This window comes from Bison bison, unplaced genomic scaffold (genome assembly GCF_000754665.1).
Source record: "Bison bison bison isolate TAMUID 2011002044 unplaced genomic scaffold, Bison_UMD1.0 scf7180017864471, whole genome shotgun sequence".
Classification (NCBI taxonomy): Eukaryota; Metazoa; Chordata; class Mammalia; order Artiodactyla; family Bovidae; genus Bison; species Bison bison.
The window spans coordinates 10715293-10740595 of NW_011495032.1; the positions used below are offsets into that span (position 1 = coordinate 10715293).

The 25303-nt window shown below is 38.2% G+C and overlaps 1 protein-coding gene across 1 annotated transcript in view; it reads left to right on the forward strand.

Annotated features, from left to right (window-relative positions):
- The window catches only part of CNTNAP5 (contactin associated protein-like 5), a 1037136-nt gene that overhangs the window by 682094 nt on the left and 329739 nt on the right, over nucleotides 1-25303 (forward strand). The window contains exon 12 of the mRNA XM_010860827.1: nucleotides 13334-13453. Coding sequence (XP_010859129.1) covers nucleotides 13334-13453 — 120 coding nt within the window. The remainder of the gene's footprint in view (nucleotides 1-13333; nucleotides 13454-25303) is intronic.

The following is a 25303-nucleotide window of genomic DNA, read 5'->3' on the forward strand; positions in this document are numbered from 1 at the left end:
GCTTTAAGGCAACTTTTTCACTCTCCTCTTTCACTTTCATCAAGAGGCTTTTTAGTTCCTCTTCACTTTCTGCCATAAGGGTGGTGTCATCTGCATATCTCAGGTTATTGATATTTCTCCCAGCAATCTTGATTCCAGCTTGTGTTTCTTCCAGCCCAGCGTTTCTCATGATGTACTCTGCATATAAGTTAAATAAGCAGGGTGACAATACACAGCCTTGACATACTCCTTGTCCTATTTGGAACCAGTCTGTTCCATGTCCAGTTCTAACTGTTGCTTCCTGACCTGCATACAGGTTTCTCAAGAGGCAGGTCAGGTGGTCTGGTATTCCCATCTCTTTCAGAATTTTCCACAGTTGATTGTGATCCACACAGTCAAAGGCTTTGGCATAGTCAATAAAGCAGAAATAGATGTTTTTCTGGAACTCCCTTGCTTTTTCCGTGATCCAGTGGATGTTGGTAATTTGATCTCTGGTTTCTCTTCCTTTTCTAAAACCAGCTTGAACATCAGGAAGTTCATGGTTCACATATTGCTGAAGCCTGGCTTGGAGAATTTTGAGCATTACTTTACTAGCGTGTGAGATGAGTGCAGTTATGCAGTAGTTTGAGCATTCTCTGGCATTGCCTTTCTTTGGGATTGGAATGAAAACTGACCTTTTCCAGTCCTGTGGCCACTGCTGAGTTTTCCAAATTTGCTGATTTACAATGTATTAATTTCTGCAGTACAGCAAATTAATTCAGTTATATATATATATACATTATTTTTCATTTTCTTTTCCACTGTGGTTTATTATAGGATATTGAGTAGACTTCCCTGTGCTATATACAGTAGGGCCTTGTTTAGTCATTCTTTATATAATAGTTTATATAATAGTGTGTATCTGCTAATCCTAAACTCCTAATCTACTGCTACCTACCTCCCCTTTGACAACCACCAGTCTGTTCTCTGTGTCTGAGTCTTTTTTTTGTAGATATGTTCATTTGTGTCGTATTTTAGATTCCACATAGAAATGATATCATATGGTATTTGTCTTTCTTTGTCTTTTTTCACTTAGTATGATAATCTCTAGATCTTTCCAGCATTGCTGCAAATGTCATAATGTCATTCTTTTTCATGGCTGAGTAGTATTAATGGAGACAAGTCTTGATACTGAAAGAGCTTCTTTTTTTCCCTTCACACTTCCATCTTCTTCCCAATAGGAAATGAAATGGTTCTCTTATAGATGACTTCTAATGACCATTTAGCTCTTGTAAAAGACACATCAGGTCATTTCATATGCAGTTGATGGAGGTCTCTTTGTTTTTAGCTTGAATGGGTTTTGCAGAGAATAAAGAAACTGCCATAAAATTGCTCACGTTAGGGTCAATTCAATCTTTAGAAGCGATGGGAACACTCACCTAATATTCATTAAATGTTTACCTTTCAGATTTAGAGAAAAGTTCTTGTGCATTTGGAACTTAAGATCTATCAGGGAGACCAAAAGGTGAATCCAAGGATTACCATACACAATGAAAAATAGGATAGAAATGAATGATATATGCTGAGGCTCCAATGGTCAGAGAGGAAGACTTTGTTACTCAGGCTGGATAAAGGGAGATTTTCTGGAGGAAGGACTCTGGCATTTAGTCCCAAAGGACACACATCTCATGCATCCACAGTGACTGCCCAAGCTGCTCTCTGCCTAGAAGGACCTATCTGATTCAACATGGTAAACACCTACTCAACTTTTAAAACTTAGCTTGAAGGTGGTAGCCATGATAATGTCTCTCCTACCTCTGCAGAAAAAAATAATAACCTTATAATTATGTAAAATATGTATACAACTCCCCACTGCTGCTGCTGCTGCTGCTAAGTCACTTCAGTCGTGTACAACTCTGTGCGACCCCATAGATGGCAGCCCACCAGGCTCCCCCGTCCCTGGGATTCTCCAGGCAAGAACACTCGAGTGGGTTGCCATTTCTTTCTTCAGTGCATAAAAGTGAAAAGTGAAAGTGAAGTCGCTCAGTTGTGTCCGACTTTTAGCGACCCCATGGACTGCGGCCCACCAGGGTCTTCCGTCCATGGGATTTTCCAGGCAAGAGTACTAGAGTGGGGTGCCATTGCTTCTCCAACTGCCCACTAAAACCAATCAAATAAATATATTGAAACAAGTCTTATTTCTATTTTTCCCCACTTCCCTCTTGCTCCTTATACATCACCTTTTTTTTATAGAATGTGGTTATTTTGTGAAGCAAAAAGACAAATTCGTACCTCCTTTCCTATGCAAACATTAGCATTTTATACATGCTTTATTCCACTTTGTTTTTCTCTCATAACCATATATTCTGGAGCTCACATTGTAGGATTATGTGCAAAGCTTCATTCATTTTCAAACTCACGTATATTCTATGGTATGGATATACCACAGTTTAGTCCCCAGTATAGGGACATTTCAGATGGTTCTCTCATTTTGCTGGTATAAATGATGTAAAAATATCTTTATGAATGCATTTTGTCTTAGTCAGCTCTGCCTCCTATGGCAAAATGCCATAGAATGGGTGACCTGAATAGCAGACATTTATTTCTCACAGTTCTGGAAGTTGGAAAGTCCAGGATCAAGATGCCAACTTATTTGATTCCTAATGATAGCTGTCCTCTGACTAGTGAATGGCCTTCTGCTCACTGTGTCTTGTCAGAGAAAGAAAACTCTTCTGTCTCTCTCCTTGTTCTTATAAGGGCACTAATCATATTGTGATGGCTCTACCCTTATGATATCACATAGACCTAATTACTTCTCCCAGAGCCCCTAATTCCTAATACTATCACATTGAAAGGATAGGGCTTCAATATATGAATTTAAGATGTCCTCAGTCAGTCTATAATACATTAAAAAATGTGGGGAAAGAGCAGTGTTTCTTTTAAAAAATATATATATTATATGTATTGTATATATAATTATGTATTATATATATAATTATATATATATAGTATATATATAATATATATGTGGCTTTGCCACATCTTAGATTTGCCACAGGGGATCTACTTCCCCAACCAAGGATCAATCCGGGTTTCCCTTCATTGGGAGCATGGAGTCTTAGCCACTGGAGCACCAGGGAAGTTCCACGGCCAGTGATACTTGAACCAAAGTGAGGTTTCTAGGTCAAAGTGTAAATCCCATGTAATTTTGCTAGATAATGCTAAATTTCACACTTAGCATTTACACAATTTTTATGGCCCTTACCCATATATTGGAGTGTGTTTTTCCCCACATACTGGAATATGTTCTTGATCTTTTGGGTTACTGCTAACTTGATATGTGAAAAATGACAAGTTTTGATTAGCATTTATTCTATTGTGAGCAATGTCAGGTATATTTTCCCTGCTTTTAGGTTTATTTGCATTTATTTTCTTGTGAACTGTCTGTTCTTGTCTTCAACATGTTTCCATGTATTGTTGACTTCTTCATTTTTATCTTAATTTTTAAAGTATATAAGAAATGTTAATACTTTATGATATAAATTATATTTCCCAGTTTGTCAATTTGTCTTTTTAATTTATGTTATCTGAAAATTGTTTCATTAAACATTTTTTTATATAAATAAGTTCATCCATATTATTTTTATTGCTTTTGGATTTTGGATTATTGTTAGTTAAGTTTTTGCCATTTCCAGTTTGTAAAGAAATTCTTTCTTGTTTTCCTCTAATACACGTATATATTTGATTTTTTTATATTTAAATTCTTTGTTTGGAATTTTATCCTGGTCTGCAGTATGAGGAGTGGAACCAGTTTTATCTTTTACTATGCAGCTTCCCCATTTTCTAAGAAACACTTATTAAAGAGTCATTTTTCCCCTGTTGATTTGTGCTGCCTTCCTTTCAATCAGTTCAGTCATTCAGTTGTGCCCGACTCTTTGTGACCCCATGGACTGTAGCACGCCAGGCTTCCCTGTCCATCACCAGCTCCTGGAGCCTGATCAAACTCATGTCTGTCGAGTCAGTGATGCTGTCGAACCATTTCATCCTCTGTCGTTCCCTTCTCCTCCTGCCTTCAATCTTTCCCAGAGTCAGGGTTTTCCAGTGAGTCAGTTATTCACATCAGGTTGCCAAAGTATTGAAGTTTCAGTTTCAGCCTCAGTCCTTCCAATCAATATTTAAGATTGATTTCCTTTAGGATGGACTGGTTTGATCTTGCAGTCCAACAGATGCTCAAGGGTCTTCTCCAACACCACAGTTCAAAAGCATAAATTCTTCGACTCTCAGATTTCTTTATTGTTCAACGCTCACATCCATACCTGACTACTGGAAAAACCATAGCTTTGACTAGATGGACCTTTGTGGGCAAAGTAATGTCTTTGCTTTTTAATATGCTGTCTAGGTTGGTCATAGCTTTTCTTCCAAGGAGGAAGTGTCTTTTAATTTCATGGCTTCAGTCATGCCTTCCCTTATCATATACTAAATTTCGCTGTGCACCGGGATGTCTTTTGGATATTCTGTTCTGGCCATTGCTCTCTTGTTCCATGCATTCATCCATCATCCATCCACGTTTGATGCAGAGCCAGTAGAACCGACCTCAGCACTTCTTTTTTTCAGTGTTTTCCTTGCTCAATTGACTTGCTTATTTCTTCTACCAAATGAGCATTATCATTAATTTGTCTAGAACAAAGAAACAAAACAAGCACACAAACTAAACACCTAATGGTCTTTTGGTTAAACTTGTGTTAAATGTACACATTAATTATGAGAGAAATTTTATCTTAAGAGGATGTTCAAGTGTATTTGTGTTTTTAGGCATGTGCTATAGTTTCCTTATTTTGCTGTTACATGTTTCTCATAAAATTTACACTTGGAGATCTTCCTTTCTCCTTTCCTAACTTTCTGACTTTCTTCCTTCCTTCTTGCCCGTTTTTCTTTCTTCATGCCTTCTCTTTCCTTCTTGTATGTCTTCTTCATTTCTTCCTTCATTCATTTTTTCCTTCCTTCCCTTCAGTGTCATAAAGGAGTGTCCTCTATTTTTAAACTAAGGTTGCCTGTATAGATGAAGTTTTTGATTTCCATATGTTAATTTTATGGCTTACAACTTTTGTTTGTACTAATTTTACATTGATTATTTTAGTGTTTCTAGGTATGTAATCTGATAATCCACAAAGAGTATTATTTCTTCCTTTCTAGTTTGTATGCCTCCAGTTGTTTTTTCTTATCTAATGCCTATGGCTGAAACTCTAACACAATCTAAAATATGCTTGCTATTGTTCTTTTTTTGACCTGAGTGGGAAATTCTAGCAAGTGTTTTTACATTAATTATCTTTTAAATGAGTGGATAGATAATATCCTTTTTCTTCCTATTGTAATAAACCTATTTCTTTATCTATGCTAATAAATTTCCCTACATTGAACCTACTTGCATTTTTGAACTAAGTCCCCATTTGGTTTTTATGTTCTTTCTAAATATTGTATTGAGCTTCATTTGCTGCTATTTTTGTAATTTTTAAACCTATATTTATAACTGAGTCTGCAATTTTTTCTTTTGGTGGGATCTTTGTCAAGTTTTAGAATCACCTTTATGCTTATTTCATATAACACATTTGGAAGATTTTTGGAGAAGTATAAGTTCAGTTCAGTTAATTCAATTCAGTCACTCAGTTGTGTCCGACTCTTTGCGGACACAGCACCTGAATCACAGCACATCAGGCCTCCCTGTCCGTCATCAACTCCCGGAGTTCACCCAGACTCACGTTCATCGAGTCAGTGATGCAATCCAGCCATCTCATCCTCTGTCGTCCTCTTCTCCTCCTGCCCCCAATCCCTCCCAGCATCAGAGTCTTTTCCAATGAGTCAGCTCTTCGCATGAGGTGACCAAAGTACTGGAGTTTCAGCTTTAGCATCATTCCTTCCAAAGAAATCCCAGGGCTGATCTCCTTCAGAATGGACTGGTTGGATCTCCTTGCAGTCCAAGGGACTCTCAAGAGTCTTTTCCAATACCACAGTTCAAAAGCATCAATTCTTCGGAGCTCAGCCTTCTTCACAGTCCAACTCTCACATCCATACATGACCACAGGAAAAACCATAGCCTTCACTAGATGGACCTTTTTTGGCAAAGTAATGTCTCTGCTTTTCAATATGCTCTCTAGGTTGGTCATAACTTTCCTTCCAAGGAGTAAGCATCTTTTAATTTCATGGCTGCAGTCACCATCTACAGTGATTTTGGAGCCTAGAAAAATAAAGTCTGACACTGTTTCCACTGTTTCCCCATCTATTTCCCATAAAGTGATGGGACCAGATGCCATGATCTTCGTTTTCTGAATGTTGAGCTTAAAGCCAACTTTTTCACTCTCCTCTTTCACTTTCATCAAGAGGCTTTTTAGTTCCTCTTCACTTTCTGCCATAAGGGTGGTGGCATCTGCATATCTGAGGTTATTGATATTTCTTCCGGCAGTCTCGATTCCAGCTTGTATTTCTTCTTGTCCAGCGTTTCTCATGATGTACTCTGCATATAAGTTAAATAAGCAGGGTGACAATATACAGACTTGATGTACTCCTTTTCTTATTTGGAACCAGTCTGTTGGTCCATGTCCAGTTCTAACTGTTGCTTCCTGACCTGCATACAAATTTCTCAAGAGGCAGATCAGGTGGTCTGGTATTCCCATCTCTTTCAGAATTTACCGCAGTTTATTGTGTTCCACACAGTTAAAGGCTTTGGCATAGTCAATAAAACAGAAATAGATGTTTTTCCGGAAACCTCTTGATTTTTCCATGATCCAGCAGAGGTTGGCAATTTGATCTCTGGTTCCTCTGCCTTTTCTAAAACCAGCTTGAACATCAGGAGGTTCACGGTTCACATATTGCTGAAGCCTGGCTTGGAGAATTTTGAGCATTACTTCATTGCATGTGAGATGAGTGCAATTGTGCGGTAGTTTGAGCATTCTTTGACATTGTCTTTCTTGGGGATTGGAATGAAAACTGACCTTTTCCAGTCCTGTGGCCACTGCTGAGTTTTCCAAATCTGCTGCCATATTGAGTGCAGCACTTTCACAGCATCATCTTTCAGAATTTGAAATAGCTCAACTGGAATTCCATCACCTCCACTAGCTTTGTTCGTAGTGATGCTTTCTAAGGCCCACTTGACTTTCCATTGCAAGGTGTCTGGCTCTAGGTGAGTGATCACACCATCGTGATTATCTGGGTCATGAAGATCTTTTTTGTACAGTTCTTCTGTGTATTCTTGCCATCTCTTCTTAATATCTTCTGCTTCTGTTAGGTCCATACCATTTCTGTCCTTTATCGAGCCCATCTTTTCATGAAATGTTCCCTTGTTATCTCTAATTTTCTTGAAGAGATCTCTGGTCTTTCCCATTCTGTTGTTTTCCTCTATTTCTTTGCATTGATCGCTGAAGAAGGCTTTCTTATCTCTTCTTGCTATTCTTTGGAACTCTGCATTCAGATGCTTATATCTTTCCTTTTCTCCTTTGCTTTTTGCTTTTCTTCTTTTCACAGTTATTTGTAAGGATTAAAATTATCTGCTCTTTTAAGGATTCTCTTGAGGAAACATTGGATCCTGCTGTATTTTTCCTTAGGAAGCTCTTTAAATGATTTTTCTCTTTATTTTTTTAAGTATTGGTCTTTTAAAAGTATCTATTAAAATTTTCCATCTAAATCAGGACTAGTTTTGATGAGTTTGAGACCCTGAATTACTTGAGATCATAACCATAACTCTTTTGTTTAGTTTTCTCAAAGGCCAGAATTACTGAAAATTAGTAGTCATACAATAAATGTGTATAGAGTATTTGTTACATAATGCACTGGCAAGTGGTAGAGAAAGAACAATTCAATCAGCAACTGTCATATTTGTGCTTCCTGGAAGAGTTGGTGGATTAAACATGTGTATTTACCTTCATCTCCTTCTAATACTTCACATAATTGATTTTTTAATGGTCCTGTCAGCAGCTGATCATAGAAACATCTTGTCTCTTACCACCTCTTAACCTTCAACTTTAATAACAACGTGATCATAAAATATCTAAAGTGCACCTGGCCAGAAGTTAGGGAAGCTAAAGGAGGAGCTAGCCTATCTGGAGTAATAGTTGGCTTGGCTGCCCCATATTTACAACTAAAGTCAGCAGATAAGTGACAATGTGTATTATATGCAGTAGCACCTCATGCCCTACGTTGAACTCCCAAACATAAAATGAATGTGTTTGCAGTGTCATTTCTACATTCCAAATAAAATGGAAAATATTCCTTTAAATGGTGGACTCTAGCAATGCCAAGAGAGAAGCCCTAAAGACATTAACATGATTTCTTACTAAGTTGTCCAGCCGGTTAACCCTACAATAAAGCCCATGGAAAGCAAACCACAAACATTTGCTTAGTACTAACAATCAGTATATTGGAGACCATTGTTAAGTCAGTAACATAATTAGTTATTAGCTTTTTCTTGATATATATAACAGTTTAATAAATCCTTAGCAGTATTAATTAATGATAAGGCTAGTTAATATACATTAAGATTTTTATTATGTTTAATTTTTTATGATAGTTATACCCTGTGTTTGATAGTGAAAGTGATAGTCACTCAGTCATGTCAGACCCTTTGCAACACCATAGACTGTAGTCCACCAGGGTCTTCTGTCCTTGGAATTTTCCAGGCAAGAGCGTTGGAGTGGGTAGCCATTCCCTTCTCAGGGGATCTTCTCAACCCAGGGATTGAACCCAGGTCTCTTGAATTGCATGCAGATTCTTTTTGGTCAGAAACATTAGAAAAACTCTGCTGTTTACTAGTAGTTATATTATTGTTTTAACTTCAAACATGTTTAAATCCATGAGTTCATAATAAAACTAAAAATGTTCTAACTGGTCATTTTTGGAGGATACTAGGAACCACTTCGGTATTTTTAAACTTATGAATTAAAGGGATAACATCAAGTATTTATCTTGTTTTTCCCATGCAATCTTGTAGTTTAGAGAAACCAACTAGTTGATGGCTGATAATTTATTTGTGTCAAGTGTTCCCACTAATAAATTAAGGAATGATATAACAACTGCTTACCAGCTGGTATGTCTTTGACCTTATATTTTTGAACTCATTTACAGTATCTGTAAATAGAAATGTTTGTTACCGGGCCTCCCAGTAACTGAACCAAAGTTTAAGGAGACCGTGCATTAGGAATTGCAGGGTAACTAAGGTTGGAAATGAACCCTAATCCTTGGTGCCTTATTAGTAAGATGTTTCTTTTACATTCATATCACACTGCAGTGTGACCTGCTCTATGAGGTCAGTGACACAGTGCATGTCTGTCCTGTAGCTCCATTTCTGTTCAGGTCCTGGATCCTCTGTTTGGATTGTATTGGCTAAGTGGCTTGCTTTTTTGGCAAACATCATTCAATCAGGGGCCTGACAAACACTTGCTCTCTTGTTGTTCTTAGAGTCTTTACCACAGAAATGTGCCTGCTGACTTTCGAGAGATGTTAGCGGGAGAGTACCCCAGCTTGTGATCAACAAGTTCCTCTGACTCTGCACTGACTTCACATAATTGGGCAGCCCTATAAAGACCGTCCAAGCTTGGCCAAGTACTCCCCAGCCTCAATTATCAAGGACAGAATCATGAAACGATTGTTGTCTTAAGACAGTTCTGTAGTGGTTTGTTATCTAGCAATAGAGAAAAGATAAGATTACCAAATACTGATTATTATTGAAACTGATTGTGATATCAAGTTTATTTTGTTTTTACTCCCTGTGCTCTTAGTGTGTATATGACTTTTTTGGGTCATAAAAAGTAAAAAAGAAAACACTGAATTTAAATATCACTTGAAATAATTTATAAATTATTTTAATTTCCTTTCAATATTTAGGAATTGCATGTCATAAATTTTCTAATAATATGTTTAATTTTGTTTTTTAGTTATTTAAAATATATCATTTCAAATTTTGAAATATGATATATTCAGAAAAGCCTAGCTTTTTGACTGTTTACTCTCCCCTTTTCTTTCTCCAAGGTATATATTTAAAGTAGTTATTACCTGAATATTTTGGAAAGTATTTTGGAGAGTTGTTAGTAAGTCTGGAGTTAAATTTGTGATATATGTGTAGATAAAAATAAGGGCTATGACAGAGATAATGAGACAATCATTAATTTCAAGGAAAAGAAAATTTTGTTCAGGAAACACAACCACACTATTATGCTTGCTATTTGTGAATATCATGCATATTGTTGTTTTACCATAAACAGTGATTACTGATCTAGCTAAAATTGCAATCCTCCTATATTGGAAGTATAGGGAAACAGAAAATTCTTTGCATGTGGAAAGACATGATGAAAAAGATAAGTTCTCATCTTTCCCATTGATAAACAAATAGATAACCTATAAATATATTATAAGTAGTAATATGGACATGCAATTGAGAGATAAAATATTTAATACCCAAAGAATAAACTGAGAAATAAATGTCATAGCCTCTGCACAGAAGGGAGGTAGCGCCTATTGGTTTTTCTTGATAGGCACTAATTGATTCATTACAAAAAGTGGGAAAAAAATCAAATAAGCAGAAAATTGACCAAAAAAAGAAGAGGAAACATAGCATGAAATAACTTAATAATGATAGTTTATATTCATCAAGTTCTTCCTATGTGTCATGTACTATGCTAAGTGTTGTATATGGATTATCTCTGAATCCTTACTACAATTATATGACATAGACTCACTTTATACCTATAACCACATGAGACAATTAATGCTTTGAAGCTTTATTAGCTATGTATTGCTGCACAATTGAGCAAAACTGGAGGCAATGGACATTATCAGATTAAAAGGACCCATTTTTGTCTGGGTCCTTAAGCTACTTGGCTGAGTAGTTCTGGTTCAGTCTTAAGGGTCTGTTGTCACACAGGTGTTTAACTCTAGAGATCTTTGGATCTCACGTACACAACATGCCTCAGGAGCTCCCAGACTCACCCTGTGGATCCCTTCAAAGGGCTTCTTCAGGACCTAGCAGTTGGCATCTCTGAAAGCTTGTACTTCAAAAGCACCCAAGATGGAAACTACTTGTCTTTTTACAATCTGCTCTTGAAAATGACATCATATTTGGTTAGAAGCAAATCTTTAATTCCAGCCTATACTCGTGGGGAGGGTATGGATTTCAAGAAGTGCTGATTAGGTGAGTTATTTTAGAGGTTGCTGTGCATATTTTCATATGTGTGACACACACCATGGTGTGTTATCAGTTTAAGCCAATAGAAATAAGCTATATGTCATGCTTAGTATGTAGGGTACAAGCTTTCATCTTCCCATCGGCCCCCCAGCCTTAGAAACAGTACATGACTTCAAGGGAGAATTACATGAGAACAAGGATCACCTTGAAATCACTCTAATTTATACAAAGTCAAAGCCTCTGAAGCTTTAGAACTTTATTGGTAATGAATTATTTGAGGCAGCCCTCACACTTGATTGTGACAAACTGCAGCTTCGTGTTCCTGGGACGGGGTATTAGTCACAGGGGCACGTTGTCTAAGGCGAGGAGTTGTTGCTCTACCTTTAAAGTTGTTAGGAGCCACTGAAGTGTTTTAGGCATGGAGGATGACATAATTAGATGTGTACCTACTGCTCTGAGCTATGTTATTTTGTTTCAAGCATCCAATGACATTCTATTTTCTCATGCATGAGATGGCAGATGCCTGCTTTCCACCCCACCAGCTTCATTCATGTGGTGAAATGAGATTTATAAATTTCTTTTATCTGCAGATTGCTCAAAGTGTCCCATCTCAGGACAGCTGTGTCTGCCTCTCTTTGAACACATAAGGGTCTTTGTGGCTGTAACCAGGTTGTAACCTCCCAAGGCACAGACACTCTGGCTTATCCTTGGTCTGTTACTCACTGGCTACCACAGTGTTGACATATATGAAGGACTCAGTAAATGCTTCTTAAGTCAAACTGAATTAAACTTTACTGGGCACTGTATCTTTGATGATCCTGTTTGTGATGCCAATCGTCTTGCTGTTCACACTGTTAGTACTCTTCGCTGAATCCAGGATAGGCAAGGTGTGAGCTAAGAGGCTGGAAGGAGAATCCAGGAGCCATAGGAACTGTAGACACATTTATTCTCTCTTGTCAGGCATGGCAGTCATAACACAGCCTCTCTCCTGGCTGACACAGCGCCTGTAGCAGCAACCATAACCTAACTATAATATAGCCATAATGGAACCATAGCATAACTTCTTATAACATAACCATGGTGTCACTCCAATGTAGTCTCAATGTGGCAGCAGTCAGGGCTTTTATGGTGAAGCTCATACAGCCGTACCATGCACAGCCACCTGTGACCAAGTGAGTACCTCCTGATGCGCATGTGTAGTGCTGTAAGTGATCTCAGCTTTTACATAGTCACTATTTCAAAATGTGCAGCAAGAGCGAGAAGCTATGGGGCAAAAGGGCCTGACCATGCCACCGTGGCTAATTTCCTCTTTCCCTACATGAACCTATTGGGTGATAGTTATTGTTCTGAGCTCTGGGTATACAGAGATAAGATAATGTCATTTTACTTTATTAGTGCGATTTCTCGATCTTATGGTAGCTCTATTTTTAGAGCATATTTTTAGTTTTCTAAGGAACCTCCATACTGTTCTCCTTCATGAAAGTAAAAGTTTTAGTTCCTCAGTCGTGTCTGACTCTTTGTGATCCTCTGGACTATAACCCACCAGGCTCCTCTGTCCATAGGATTCTCTAGGCAAGAATACTGGAGTGGGTAGCCATTCCCTTCTCCAGGGGATCTTCACATCTGGGGGAATAGAACCTGAGTCTCCTACATTGCAGGCTGGAAGGAGACCCCAGGAGCCACCAGGGAAGCCTTTTATATTCCCATCAACAGTGTCATAGAGCTCCTTTTTATCCACAACCTCTCTAGCATCTATTATTTGTACATTTTTAATTTTTTGTATCCCATTGTGAGTGTGACAGCCTACTAGGTGATGAAACACAGCCGCAAACTGCACTCAGTCACCACTTAGATTCTGTAACCATTGCAGGAGATGGAATAGTGTATGATGTCCTAGCTTCACAGCTGTGTGAGTGTAGGTGAAGGACAATACATCAGCATAGGGAAGGGCTGTATAATAGGAAAGGGGAGATTTTTTAGAGACTGTAACCTAGGAGCTGTTGAGAAGAATGGGTATTAGGATGAATGCTGGAGACAGTTCCATCAAACATTGGGCTACTTGTTTCTGAAGGCTTAGAGGGAAATAAGATTATAGGAGACGGGAAAGAAATCACAATTGGAAGTCAATACAGTAAGAGTTACTGATCCTCCAAAGGGACATGCAGAACCAAGCAAAGTTTCCTCTCTGCTGCCTTTATGTCTTTCCAGCCCTCTATGAGCAATCCTGCGAGGTGTACAGGCACCAAGGCAACACGGCTGGTTTCTTCTATATCGACTCAGATGGCAGCGGCCCCCTGGGACCTTTCCAAGTGTACTGCAACATCACAGGTAAGGGTGTAAAATTCCCACTCATGCTTCATGTCGTTACGTGATGGTACACAGCAAAGGAAAACCCACTGGAAGGGAACACTTGTATAAATAAAAAAAAAAATTAAAGACCAACTTCAGAGGGGAGATTGTATTTAGGTAAATAATAGGAATTAGCAACTATTTTATTTTCATGAGAGAAGAGAATGTGATAATGGTCTTGACAAGGTTCCACTGAACCAAGGATTAATTATCAAGCATATTTTGCAGAGCTAACCAAGGTCATTTCTCTCTTAGAAGTCAAAAACAAAAAGAAAGCCTCTCAGAGTTGGGGGGATTAAACAAAATCTTCTATATTAGTGCAACTGACCAGTTATCCTGCAGATGCCTAATCAAAACCTGGGATAATTCTATTTTCCCTGGCAATCTCATAACCTCTTGTAACTTCTTTCTAAAAGTAGTCTAAGGACATATTAAGAGCCAGTTACTATATGGAAACAGCATGTGATTACTAATTTATTCTTTAAAAAAAAAAAAACAATTCCACACCACAACCTGGTGTAATAGTTATTTAAAAATATAGCAATATGAGTACTCTGTTGTGAATATTGTTAATCAGCACATACACATTTTTGGTTTGTTTGTTTTGAGCACTGGCCTTTGAAAATGCCAGCAGAATCATGTAATGAAGCAGAAAAGTAGGAGTCTATCAAGGCTCTTTCAGTCCTTAGGCCCCAGGCTCTATTGCAACTGGGTAACCGCATCACATCTGTGGAGCTCTTTCCATAGCCAAACACTGTCCTGGGGACCCAGGATATTCAGAGAAATAAGACATAGTCATTGTCATTCATAGGCAGTAAAATCAGGAAAAACAGCATGCAATATTACAGGTAGAAATGTAAACAAACCATTGCCAAAACAGTGATGAAGGGCATTTAGCAATAATTTGCCCATCTGAATACAAAGGACCACACTTTTTCTGCAGAAAATGCTAGTTACATGGAATTGTGTGTCATTTCATTCCATTTCCATAATACTTCATTTCTCCAAAATGTATGCTAACTGCTTCTCAATAGCCCTATGACATAATTAGAAACTGTGTTACTGTTTTCTTTTCATGGTTATGCCAGCCTGTAATGTTCAACAACCTGGTCAAGAAGTAGACTTCTTAGTAGATCTTGGTTATTTTCCAAATTTAATTAACATATGAATCTCTGGGGAATAATGTTAAAAATAGACTTCCCAGAGTCAGAAATTCTAAATTCAGTAAATGCATTTTACTGAGCTTTTCAAGTGATTCTGATGTAATTTGTCCTCAGTCCACAATTTGAAAAAATGGAGGAAGTGATTTGGTTACAGAATGAGGCAAAAGAGATCAGTGTCAGCTGAATGATGGGTGTGACATATAATAATAGGATTTTTGGTCATGGCATCAATTACTCAGCTCCTGCCATCTTTGGGAACTGAACTGAGAGTTTGCAGATATCATGTCTTTTAATTCTTTGCAACAAAAATCTGGGTAGATACTTTTAACTCTCTATATATTACATAGAAGGAAAGAGCATATGAGAATTTCATGACCTGCTAGACAATAAATCCTGAAAGTTATAGTCAAGACTCAGGAAGCAAGCAAAACCTTCTGGTGCAGCAATAATCTATATCACTGAAACATTAATTGGATACTTTGTATTGCTTTTATTTTGCTTGAAACCCTGTTTTTATTTTTGTAATAAAAGTAATCAATGCTAATTACAGAAAATTTAAGGGGAAAAAAAAGTGTGAAGAAATATAAGGTCATGTATAAACCACAATCAAGAGATTGCTATTGATATTTTATTATTAGATTTTCCTTGGGGCTTTTTAAATATAAATGTATATGTGTGTTTTTCTATGAATGTTTATGTTTTTAGATATATATTTTATATTATGAATTTAATAGATAAGCACAGACTAATCCTATTTTTATTAAAGTATATATATATATATATGTTGAATATAGCTTGACAAATTTAACTCCCCCAAATAATATAAATATAATAACATACCATGTATGACTGATTCATGTGTCTCATTTACATGAAATGCTCTATCCCTCTTTGGAAAGATTTCTCTCAGGATTTATGTTTGATATTTGTTCATGAGTGGCTAAAGATGAATGTTTACTTATATTAAAGTTTGCTGTTTTGCTGATATGGTGCTAAAGGCATCAAGGCCTCTGAGTTATGTCCCAAAATTGATAGGCTGTTTTGTGCATGATTGAGGAATTCTTTGAAATATGCTTTTTGGTCACATCAATTGCAAATATATAGGTGTTTGGTTTGGTTTTTGTTTTCCTAAAGATACTTGTAGAAATAGAAGCCAAATTCTGTGTAGGCTGAATTATATAATTCTCATATTTAACTGACAAAAATTTTTAATGCATAATATAATGGTAATCAAGTACATTTTTTTTGTTTGTGAATGTTAAGTGTTCTTAAATGTTATTAAATGAGACTGACTTATGACACAGGATAAGTGTGACAAAGTGCTTCAAGGAAGAAAGGGATGCACAAGGGAGGGAGGGAGCCAGGGATGGAGGAGAGGGAAGGTGGAAGTTGTCAGAGAAGACATGCTCTGTGTCTCACTCTGTTTTTTTTTTTTAATTAATTTATTTATTTTAATTGGAGGCTAATTACCTTACAATATTGTAGTGGTTTTTTGCCATACATTGACATGAATCAGCTATGGGTGTACATGTCCAGAGTGAACAGGGTGGGGGACACATGTTCACTGTGGTTTTTAAAAGCACAAAGCTACTGGTTCCCACACTTTTCAGAGGCATTCCTGAGGTCATAACACAGAAAGTATGAACAATGCTGGGAGGCAGGCAACCTGGGTTCTCTCTCTTCTCTTCCTTGTGCCAGTTGGCTGAGTGCTTTGGCCTGACTGTGCATTTCCAAAATAAGAATCTGGAGCCAAGTGGTCCCACAGGTCTTCCTCATTTAGAACTCCCTGAGACATCATTGGGTGGGTGGGTGGGTGGGGTTCCCTGGGGGCTCAGAGAGATCATTTGAGTTTCAAAAGAAAGGGAAAAAGAAAAGTTTCTCGTAAGTCTGAAGACACTTGTAAATGGATATCTTGAGGGTGATGAACAGGTTTTATTTATGGAAAACTGTAAATCTGAATCCCAGATACAATGTGTCTCTTTACAGTGTATGCTACCCATTTCTACAGATGAGGTGGCATTTTACCCCTCCTGGGAAATTTAAGTCTGTAGTGGCAAAGAACCTGCAGTGTGGGAGACTTAAGAGATGCAGGTTCAGTCCCTTGGTTGGGAAGATCCCCTGGAGGAGGGAGGGCATAGCAACCTACTCCAGTGTTCTTGCCTGGAGAATTCCATGGACAGAGGAGCCTGGTGGGCTATGGTCCATAGGTTTGCAAAGAGTCAGGCCCGACTTAGGTAACTTAACAGCATCTCACCTACTACAGGGTAATCTTTGGGAGATGAGGTCCCCAAGTACCCCTTTTGGTGGAAAGCAGTGTGATCTCTGCCTGGGATGGTAGGGCAAATTATAGGAGAAACTATTAAGCTGATGTGTAGGGTGGACTAAATGTAGGCTTGTACAGATTTCAACAGGGTGCCATACCCAAGGCTATATTCTAAGTAACTTCACTACAGGACTGGGCTTCCCTGTGTGGCTTAGACGGTAAAGCATCTGCCTCCAATGCGGGAGATCCGGGTTCAATCCCTGGGTTGGGAAGATCCCCTGGAGAAGGAAATGGCAACCCACTCCAGTACTCTTGCTGGGAAAATCTCATGGATGGAGGAGCCTAGTAGGCTATGGTCCATGTGATCGAAAAGAGTCAGACAGGACTTCACTTTCGCTTTTTACCACAGGACTAGGGGGTGGGAGAGACGGAAGGCCCAGTGTTTAGATGGAGGACTGAGTGAAGTTATAGATGAGAAAGACAGAGTATGTTTCTTCAGGAATACATGTTTGCCCTGCTTTTAGCTTATCTCTAAATGATGTACAGTTCATTTTGGTTCAATTTAAATGTGTACATTTCAGGCACTGCATGTGCAAACTGCAAAGGATGCACAGTGTGTCTGCCTCAGTGTCTTTGTGCTGCTCTAACAACATTTCACAGATTGACGGCTATAACAACCCCAGGAGTGTGTTGTCTCACAGTTCTCAAGGGTAGAAGAATAAAACCTAGGTGCTAGCAAGGCCCAACCACTCTTATACCTTTTGGGGAGACTCAGTCCTTCCCGGCCTCTTCTTAGCATCTGGCAGTTTGCCTGACCCGTGGGCACTTCTGGGCTCCTAGCAGTAGCCCCTGTCTCTGCCTCTTGAAGACTGTCTCCCTGGTTCCATGTGACCACCACATCACATGTAACCATTTCCTTTTATTCATCTGTGTATCTTTTTCTTTTCTTCTTATAGGGACACCAGTCATGTTGGATTAGGGTCCAACCTAATGGAGTATGATATTATCTTAATTTGATTACCCTTGTGAAGAATCTATTTCTCATTAAAGCCTTGCATATTCACAGGTGCAGAGGATTAGGTATTCAAGAGATCATTTTCGGGGACACAATTCAGCACAGAACAGTATCGTTTCAGTCTCCTTTACAGGCTAATCATGGAAAAGACACAGTGGTAATGAAAACGTCTTGTCAAGGGTGTACCTGTGTGCTGTGTGCTGAGAGCATGCAGTAGGGGCACCTAGCCCAGCCTCTCCTGGAAGAGCTATCAGGCACACAGGTAATGTCTCTAAGACCTGGATGGAGAGTAGGAAGTGACCAAAAAAAGACACAAAGGATGGCATTTCCAGGAAGAGCAAATGAATGTCAGAACAAGGTTCCAAGGGACCTTGATCCTGCACATTTCTTGGGCCCAAACTCACCAGATGAGTTTCTGGTTTAGAACATTTGGAAAATACATGAAACTGAATGACTAAAAAATTAAAAGATAAAACTCACTTGAATAGGAACAAAACAGAAGTTTTTGAAAATCCGTCATCTGAACTACAGTTTGTCAGCAAGGAAATCTGCTATCTTAATTTTAGGGAAAATAAAGATTTTTCTTCAATTTACTTTTTATTTTTTAATTGGAGTATAGTTGATTTATAGTGTTGTGTTAGTTTCAGGTATACAGCAGAGTAAGTTATACGTATACATATACCCATTCTTTTTCAGATTCTTTTCCCATATAGGTTATTACAGAATATACAGTAGGACCTTGTTATCTATTTTATATATAGTAGTGTGTATATGCTAATCCCAAACTCAATTTTTTATCACAGATAATTCTTGAGCATGCCAGACTATTTACCTATCTCCAAAGGAAAGAAGAAAACTTTTCTTACTTTTAACTTTTTATTTTGCATTGGAGGATAGCTGATTAACAACATTGTAATAGTTTCAGATGGACTGCAAAGGGACACAGTCACACATACACGTGTGTCCATTCTTCCCCAAACTCTCCTCCCATCTGGGTTGCCACATAACATTGAGCAGAGTTTCCTATACTACACAGTAGTCATCCATTGAAAATACAGTAGAGTGTACCAGTCCATTTCAAACTCCCTAACTATCTCTACCCTCATCCTTTCCCCCAGCAACCACGAGTTCATTCTCTTAAGACTATGAATCTTTTTGTGTTTTGCAAATAAGTTAATTTATATTACTTCTTTTTAGATTCCACATATAAGGGATGCCATAGGGTATTATTGCTTTTCTGTTTTACATCCTTCACTCACTGGGACAATCTCTAGGTCCATCCATGTTGTTGCAAATGACACTAATTCATTCTTGATAGCTGAGTAATATTCCATTGTGTATATGTCCTGTTTTCTTTATCCATTCCGTTGTCAAGGGACATTTAGTTTGCTTCCATGTCTTGGTTATTATAAACAGTGCTGCAATGAACAATGGAGTATATGTAACTTTTTGGACCATGTTTTTGTTTCCAGACATATGCCCAGAAGTGGGATTGTAGGGTCATAGCTTTATTTTTAGTTTTTTAAAGGGACATCCATATTTGAACAATTTTCCGAGCACCAACAACAAGCCAGTTTTCAGGTTATAGATAGTTTTTGGCACTGTTTTCTACTCTGGAGGACTGGATCTAGAAAATGGATTGCTTACTTTAGGGGCTGTTTAAAAAGGGGTGAATGCACAAGAAGAAATTAGGGAAATACACTATACTACAGACCTTTTAACAAAGGAACTTTTACCACTGTCAGGCTTATTCAGATGAGGGGAAGGAGTGTGGCCAGAGCAGAAAGGAGGTCAGGATGCGAAGAATCTGTGCCTTAAGACAGCTGTGACCTCCAGCGTGGCAAAAGCCAGCAAGGAGCCTGTGGAATAACTTCAGTCTATCCTTGTGCCTTTCAGTCTCTTTCCTACATCTTCATGTAGCAAATTCTGCTAGATTTTAGAAGGCAAGAGTACTGTAAGTTCTCTACATTCTAACGTTCAAGTTGCAAACTTTCAAAGAAGTGAACCTGTTTTTGCATGTCCATCATGTAACTTAGTTCAGGTGTCTGGCATGCATTGCCATGCATCCTCTACAAGTGGTTGCACTTTTATGTACTTTACTGTACTGTACTATATACAGTACAGTAGTTCACTATCTTTACTTCAAGCCCAGAATGTCCAGAAGCAAGCATAAAAGCAGCAGCAATGTAGCTGGAACTGCTAACTGCTCAGTGATAATGATAGAAACGAGAGAGTGGAGTGAGGTGAAAATATGGTCAGTCAGTCACCTCACTCAATCATGACCGACTCTTTGCAACTCCAAGGACTGCAGCAAATCAGGCTTCCCTGTCTATCACCAACTCCAGGAGCTTGCTCAAACTCATGTCCATTGAGATGGTGATGCCATCCAAATATCTCATCCTCTGTCATCCCCTTCTCCTCCTGCCTTCAATCTTTCTCAGCATCAGGATCTTTTCCAGTGAGTCAGTTCTTGGAATTAGGTGGCCTTCCAATGAATGTTTAAGACTGATATCTTTTAGGATTGATTGGTTTGATTTTTTTGTAGTCCAAGGGACTCTCAAGAGTCTTCTGCAACACCACAGTTCAAAATCATCAATTCTTCAGCACTCAGATTTCTTTATAGTCCAACTCTCACATCCATACATGACTACTGGAAAAACCATAGCTTTGACTACATGGACCTTTGTTGGCAAAGTGATGTCTCTGCTTTTTAATATGCTGTCTAGGTTGGTCATAGCTTTTCTTCCAAGGAGCAAGTGTCTTTTAATTTCATGGTTGCAGTCACCATCTGCAGTAATTTTGGAGCCCAAGAAAATAAAGTCTGTCACTGTTTCCATTGTTTCCCCATCAATTTGCCATAAGTAGATGGGACCAGATGCCATGATCTTCATTATTTGAATGTTGAGTTTTAAGCCAACTTTTTCACTCTGCTCTTTCATCAAGATGCTCTTTAGTTCTTCTTTGCTGTCTGCCATAAGGTGATGTTGTGTGGATATCTGAGGTTATTGATATTTCTCCTGGCACACTTGATTCCAGTTTGTGCTTCATCCAGCTTGGCATTTTGCAGGATGTACTCTGCATACAAGTTAAATAAGCAGGGTGGCAATATACAGCCTTGGCATACTCCTTTCCCCATTTGGAACCAGTCCATTGTTCCATGTCAGGTTCTAACTGTTGCTTCTTGTCCTCCATACAGATTTCTTAGGAGGCAGGTAAGGTAGTCTGGTATCCCCACCTCTCTTTCTTTTTAATTAATGTATTTATTTTAATTGGAGGCTAATTACTTTTCAATACTGTAGTGGTTTTTGCCATACATTGACATGAATAAGCCATGGGTGTACATATGTCTCCCATCCTGAATCCCCACTCTCACCTCCCTCCCCATCCCATCCCTCAGGGTTGTCCCGGTGCATCAGCATTGAGTGCCCTGTTTTATACATTGAACTTGGACTGGTGATCTATTTCACATATGGTAATATACATGTTTCAATGCTATTCTCTCAAATCATCCCACCCTTGCCTTCTTTCTCCCACAGAGTCGAAGGTCTGTTCTTTATATCTGTGTCTCTTTTGCTGTCTTGCATATAGGGTCATCATTACCTCTTTCTAAATTCCATATATATGCATTAATATACCATATTGGTGTTTTTCTTTCTGACTTCACTCTGAATAATAGGCTCAGTTTTATTCACCTCATTAGAACTGATTCAAATACATTCTTTTTAATAGCTGAGTAGTATTTCATTGTGCATATGTACTACAGCTTTCTTATCCATTCATCTGCTGACAGACATCTAGGTTGCTTCCATGCCCTAGCTATTGCAAACAATGCTGCGATGAACTTTGGGGTACACATGTGTCTTTCAATTCTGGTTTCCTCAGTGTGTATGCCCAGCAGTGGGATTGCTGGCTTGTATGGCCATTCTATTTCCAGTTTTTAAAGGAATCTCCACACTGTTCTCCATACTGGCTGTACTAGTTTTCATTCCCACCAACAGTGTAAGAGGGTTCCTTTTCTCCACACCCTCTCCAGCATTTGTTGTTTGTAGACTTTTTGACAGCAGCCATTCTGACCGGCATGAGATGGTACCTCACTGTGGTTTTGATTTGCATTTCTCTGATAATGAGTGATGTTGAGCATCTTTTCATGTGTGTGTTAGCCATCTGTATGTTTGCTTTGGAGAAATGTTTGTTTAGTTCTTTGGCCCATTTTTTGATTGGGTCATTTATTTTTCTGAAATTAAGCTGCATGAGCTGCGTGTATATTTTTGAGATTAATTATTTGTCAGTTGCTTCATTTGCTATTATTTTTTCCCATTCTGAAGGCTGTCTTTTCACCTTGGTTATAGTTTCCAGCATTGTGAAAAAGCTTTTAAGTTTAATTAGGTCCCATTTGTTTATTTTTGCTTTTATTTTCATTACTCTGGGAGGTGAGTCATAGAGGATCCTGCTGTGATTTATGTCAGAGAGTATTTTGTCTATATTTTATGCTAAGAGTTTTACAGTTTCTGGTCTTACATTTAGATCTTTAATCCATTTTGAGTTTACTTTTGTGTACGGTGTTTGAAAGTGTTCTAGTTTCATTCTTTTACAGGTAGTTGGCCAGTTTTCCTAACATCACTTGTTAAAGAGATTGTCTTTTCTCCATTGTATATTCTTGCCTCCTTTGTCAAAGATAAGGTGTCCATAGGTGCATGAATGTATCTCTGGGCTTTCTGTTTTGTTCTATTGATGTATATTTCTGTCTTTGTGCCCGTACCATACTGTCTTGATGACTGTAGCTTGGTAGTATAGTCTGAAGTCAGGCAGGTTGATTCCTCCAGTTCCATTCTTCTTTCTCAAGAATGCTTTGGATATTCTAGGTTCTTTTGTATTTCCATACAAATTATGAAATTATTTATTCTAGTTCTGTGAAAAATACCATTGGTAGCTTGATAGGGATTCCATTGAATCTATAGATTGCTTTGTGTAGTATACTTATTATCACTATATTGATTCTTCCAATCCATGAACATGGTAGATTTCTCTATTTGTGTCATCTTTGATTTTTTTCATCAGTGTTTTATAGTTTTCTATATATAGGTCTTTGGTTTCTTTAGGTAGATTTATTCCTAAGTATTTCATTCTTTTCATCACAATGATGAATGGAATTGTTTCCTTAATTTCTCTTTCTGTTTTCTCATGGTTAGTGTACAGTAATGCAAAGGGTTTTTGTGTATTAATTTTATATCCTGCAAATTTACTATATTTATTGATTAGCTCTAGTAATTTTTTGGTGATGTCTTTAGGGTTTTCTATGTAGAGGATCATGTCATCTGCAAACAGTGAGAGTTTTACTTCTTCTTTTCCAATCTGGATTTCTTTTATTTCTTTTTCTTCTCTGATAGCTGTGGCTAAAACTTCCAAAACTATGTTGAATAGTAGTGATGAAAGTGGGCACCATTGTCTTGTTCCTGACTTTAAGGGAAATGCTTTTCACCATTGAGGATAATGTTTGCTACAGTTTTATCATATATGGCTTTTATTATGTTGAGGTATGGGCTTCCCTTGTGGCTCAGCTGGTAAAGAATCTGCCTGCAATGTGGGAGACCTAGGTTCGATCCTTTAGTGGGGAAGATCCCATGGAGAAGGAAAAGGCTACCCACTCCAGTATTCTGGCCTGAAGAATTCCATGGACTGTATAGTCCATAGGGTCACAAAGAGTCAGACACAACTGAGTGACTTTCACTTTCACTTTTCACATGTTACTTCTATGCCTGCTTTCTGGAGTGTTTTTATCATAAATGGATGTTGAATTTTGTCAAAGGCTTTCTCTGAATCTATTGAGATAATTATATGATTTTATCTTTCAATTTGTTAATGTGTTGTATCACTTGATTGATTTGCATGTTATTCCTATCTCTTTAAGAATTTTCCACAGTTTGTTGTGATCCACACAGTCAAAATCTTTATCATAGTCAATGAAGCAGAAGTAGATATTTTCCTGGAATTCTCTTGCTTTTTCTATTAGCCAATGGCTGTTAGCAATTTAATCTCTGGTTCCTCTGCCTTTTTTAAATCCAGCTTGAACATCTGGAAGATCAGGAAAAGATGGTAAATGTTGCTTATTCTTATACAATATTACAGTAGAGTACTATATAGCCGATTGTGTTAGTTGGGTACCTAGGCCAACTTTGTTGGACATATGAACAAATTGGACTTATGAACTCACTCTCAGAATGGAGCTCATTTGTTTGTAGACAACTTACTGTACTTAGGTAAGGCTTTTAGTCAGCTTTCCCGGGCACAGAGAATGCTGTAGAAGGGTGGAGAGTACATCCAGTGGAGCAAATGGAAAATATCCCGGTTAAAGAACTGTCCAAAGAAACCCAGGGGGAAAAGTTACTTGCATTCATTAAGGATGAAAGTTGGTTGTGAAGTAGCATCAGTGAATGAAATCCACAAGCCATGCAAATATATGAAGTATTAATTTGTTCATTAGGTTCCCATTTGAAGCAGAAAGAACCTTCATTTGCAGCTTCAAAGAAAGTGAGATTAGAATGGATTCAAGGAACATTCATGAAAGAGACAATTAAGAGAGCTAGCTGACTCTCAAAGTTGGTAAGCCACTCAAGTGATGAATAATTAAGGACAAGTGAACCACTAAGAGAAACAGTGACATATACTAACATGTAATGTTTTATTCAAAGGGACACCTGGGACCCATGCCTCTATCTGATGCCTCTATCTAAGTCTTTTACCCTGAATGTGGACACTTTTAGACAATGACGTGAAGTTCGTGTTCATCCTTGGCTGCAACAGCCTAGTTGGGCCAGTAGGGAGGAATGTATTTGAGACAACAAGGAATCTAGTTCTACTTGGGATTAAATTGCTTAGTGAAAATGAATAAGGTAGACTCACAGAATGAGTTAGATGCCATCAGAAAGTGAGGAAGTGCTGGGCACTAGAAACAATGCAAAGAGCAAGACAGGAGTGGAGAAAGATCAGGGCACAGTAAGAAGCTGGAATGAGTGAACATCCAAAGTACCTGTGCGGGAAGTGTGTGTTGTTGATACACAAAAATGTGGTGAGTGAAATATCAGATTGGTTGAGTCATGATGTGCAGATGATATCAGACATTATCATGAATACTTCTGTGAAGAGGATTTTTAAATAAGACTAATATTTAAATCAGTGCCCTTTGAATAAAGCAGATTGCCCTCCAAAAAGCCAGATTGGCCTTATCCAATCAGCTGAAGGCTCAACAAAACAAAGACTGACCTCCTCCAAGCAAGAAGAAAGTCACCCAGCAGACTATCTTTCTGCTTGAATTGCTATAGTTTACCAGATTTCCAGCCTACTGGCCTATCCTCCATATCCTGGGAACCAATTAGGCACTGGGGGAAAAA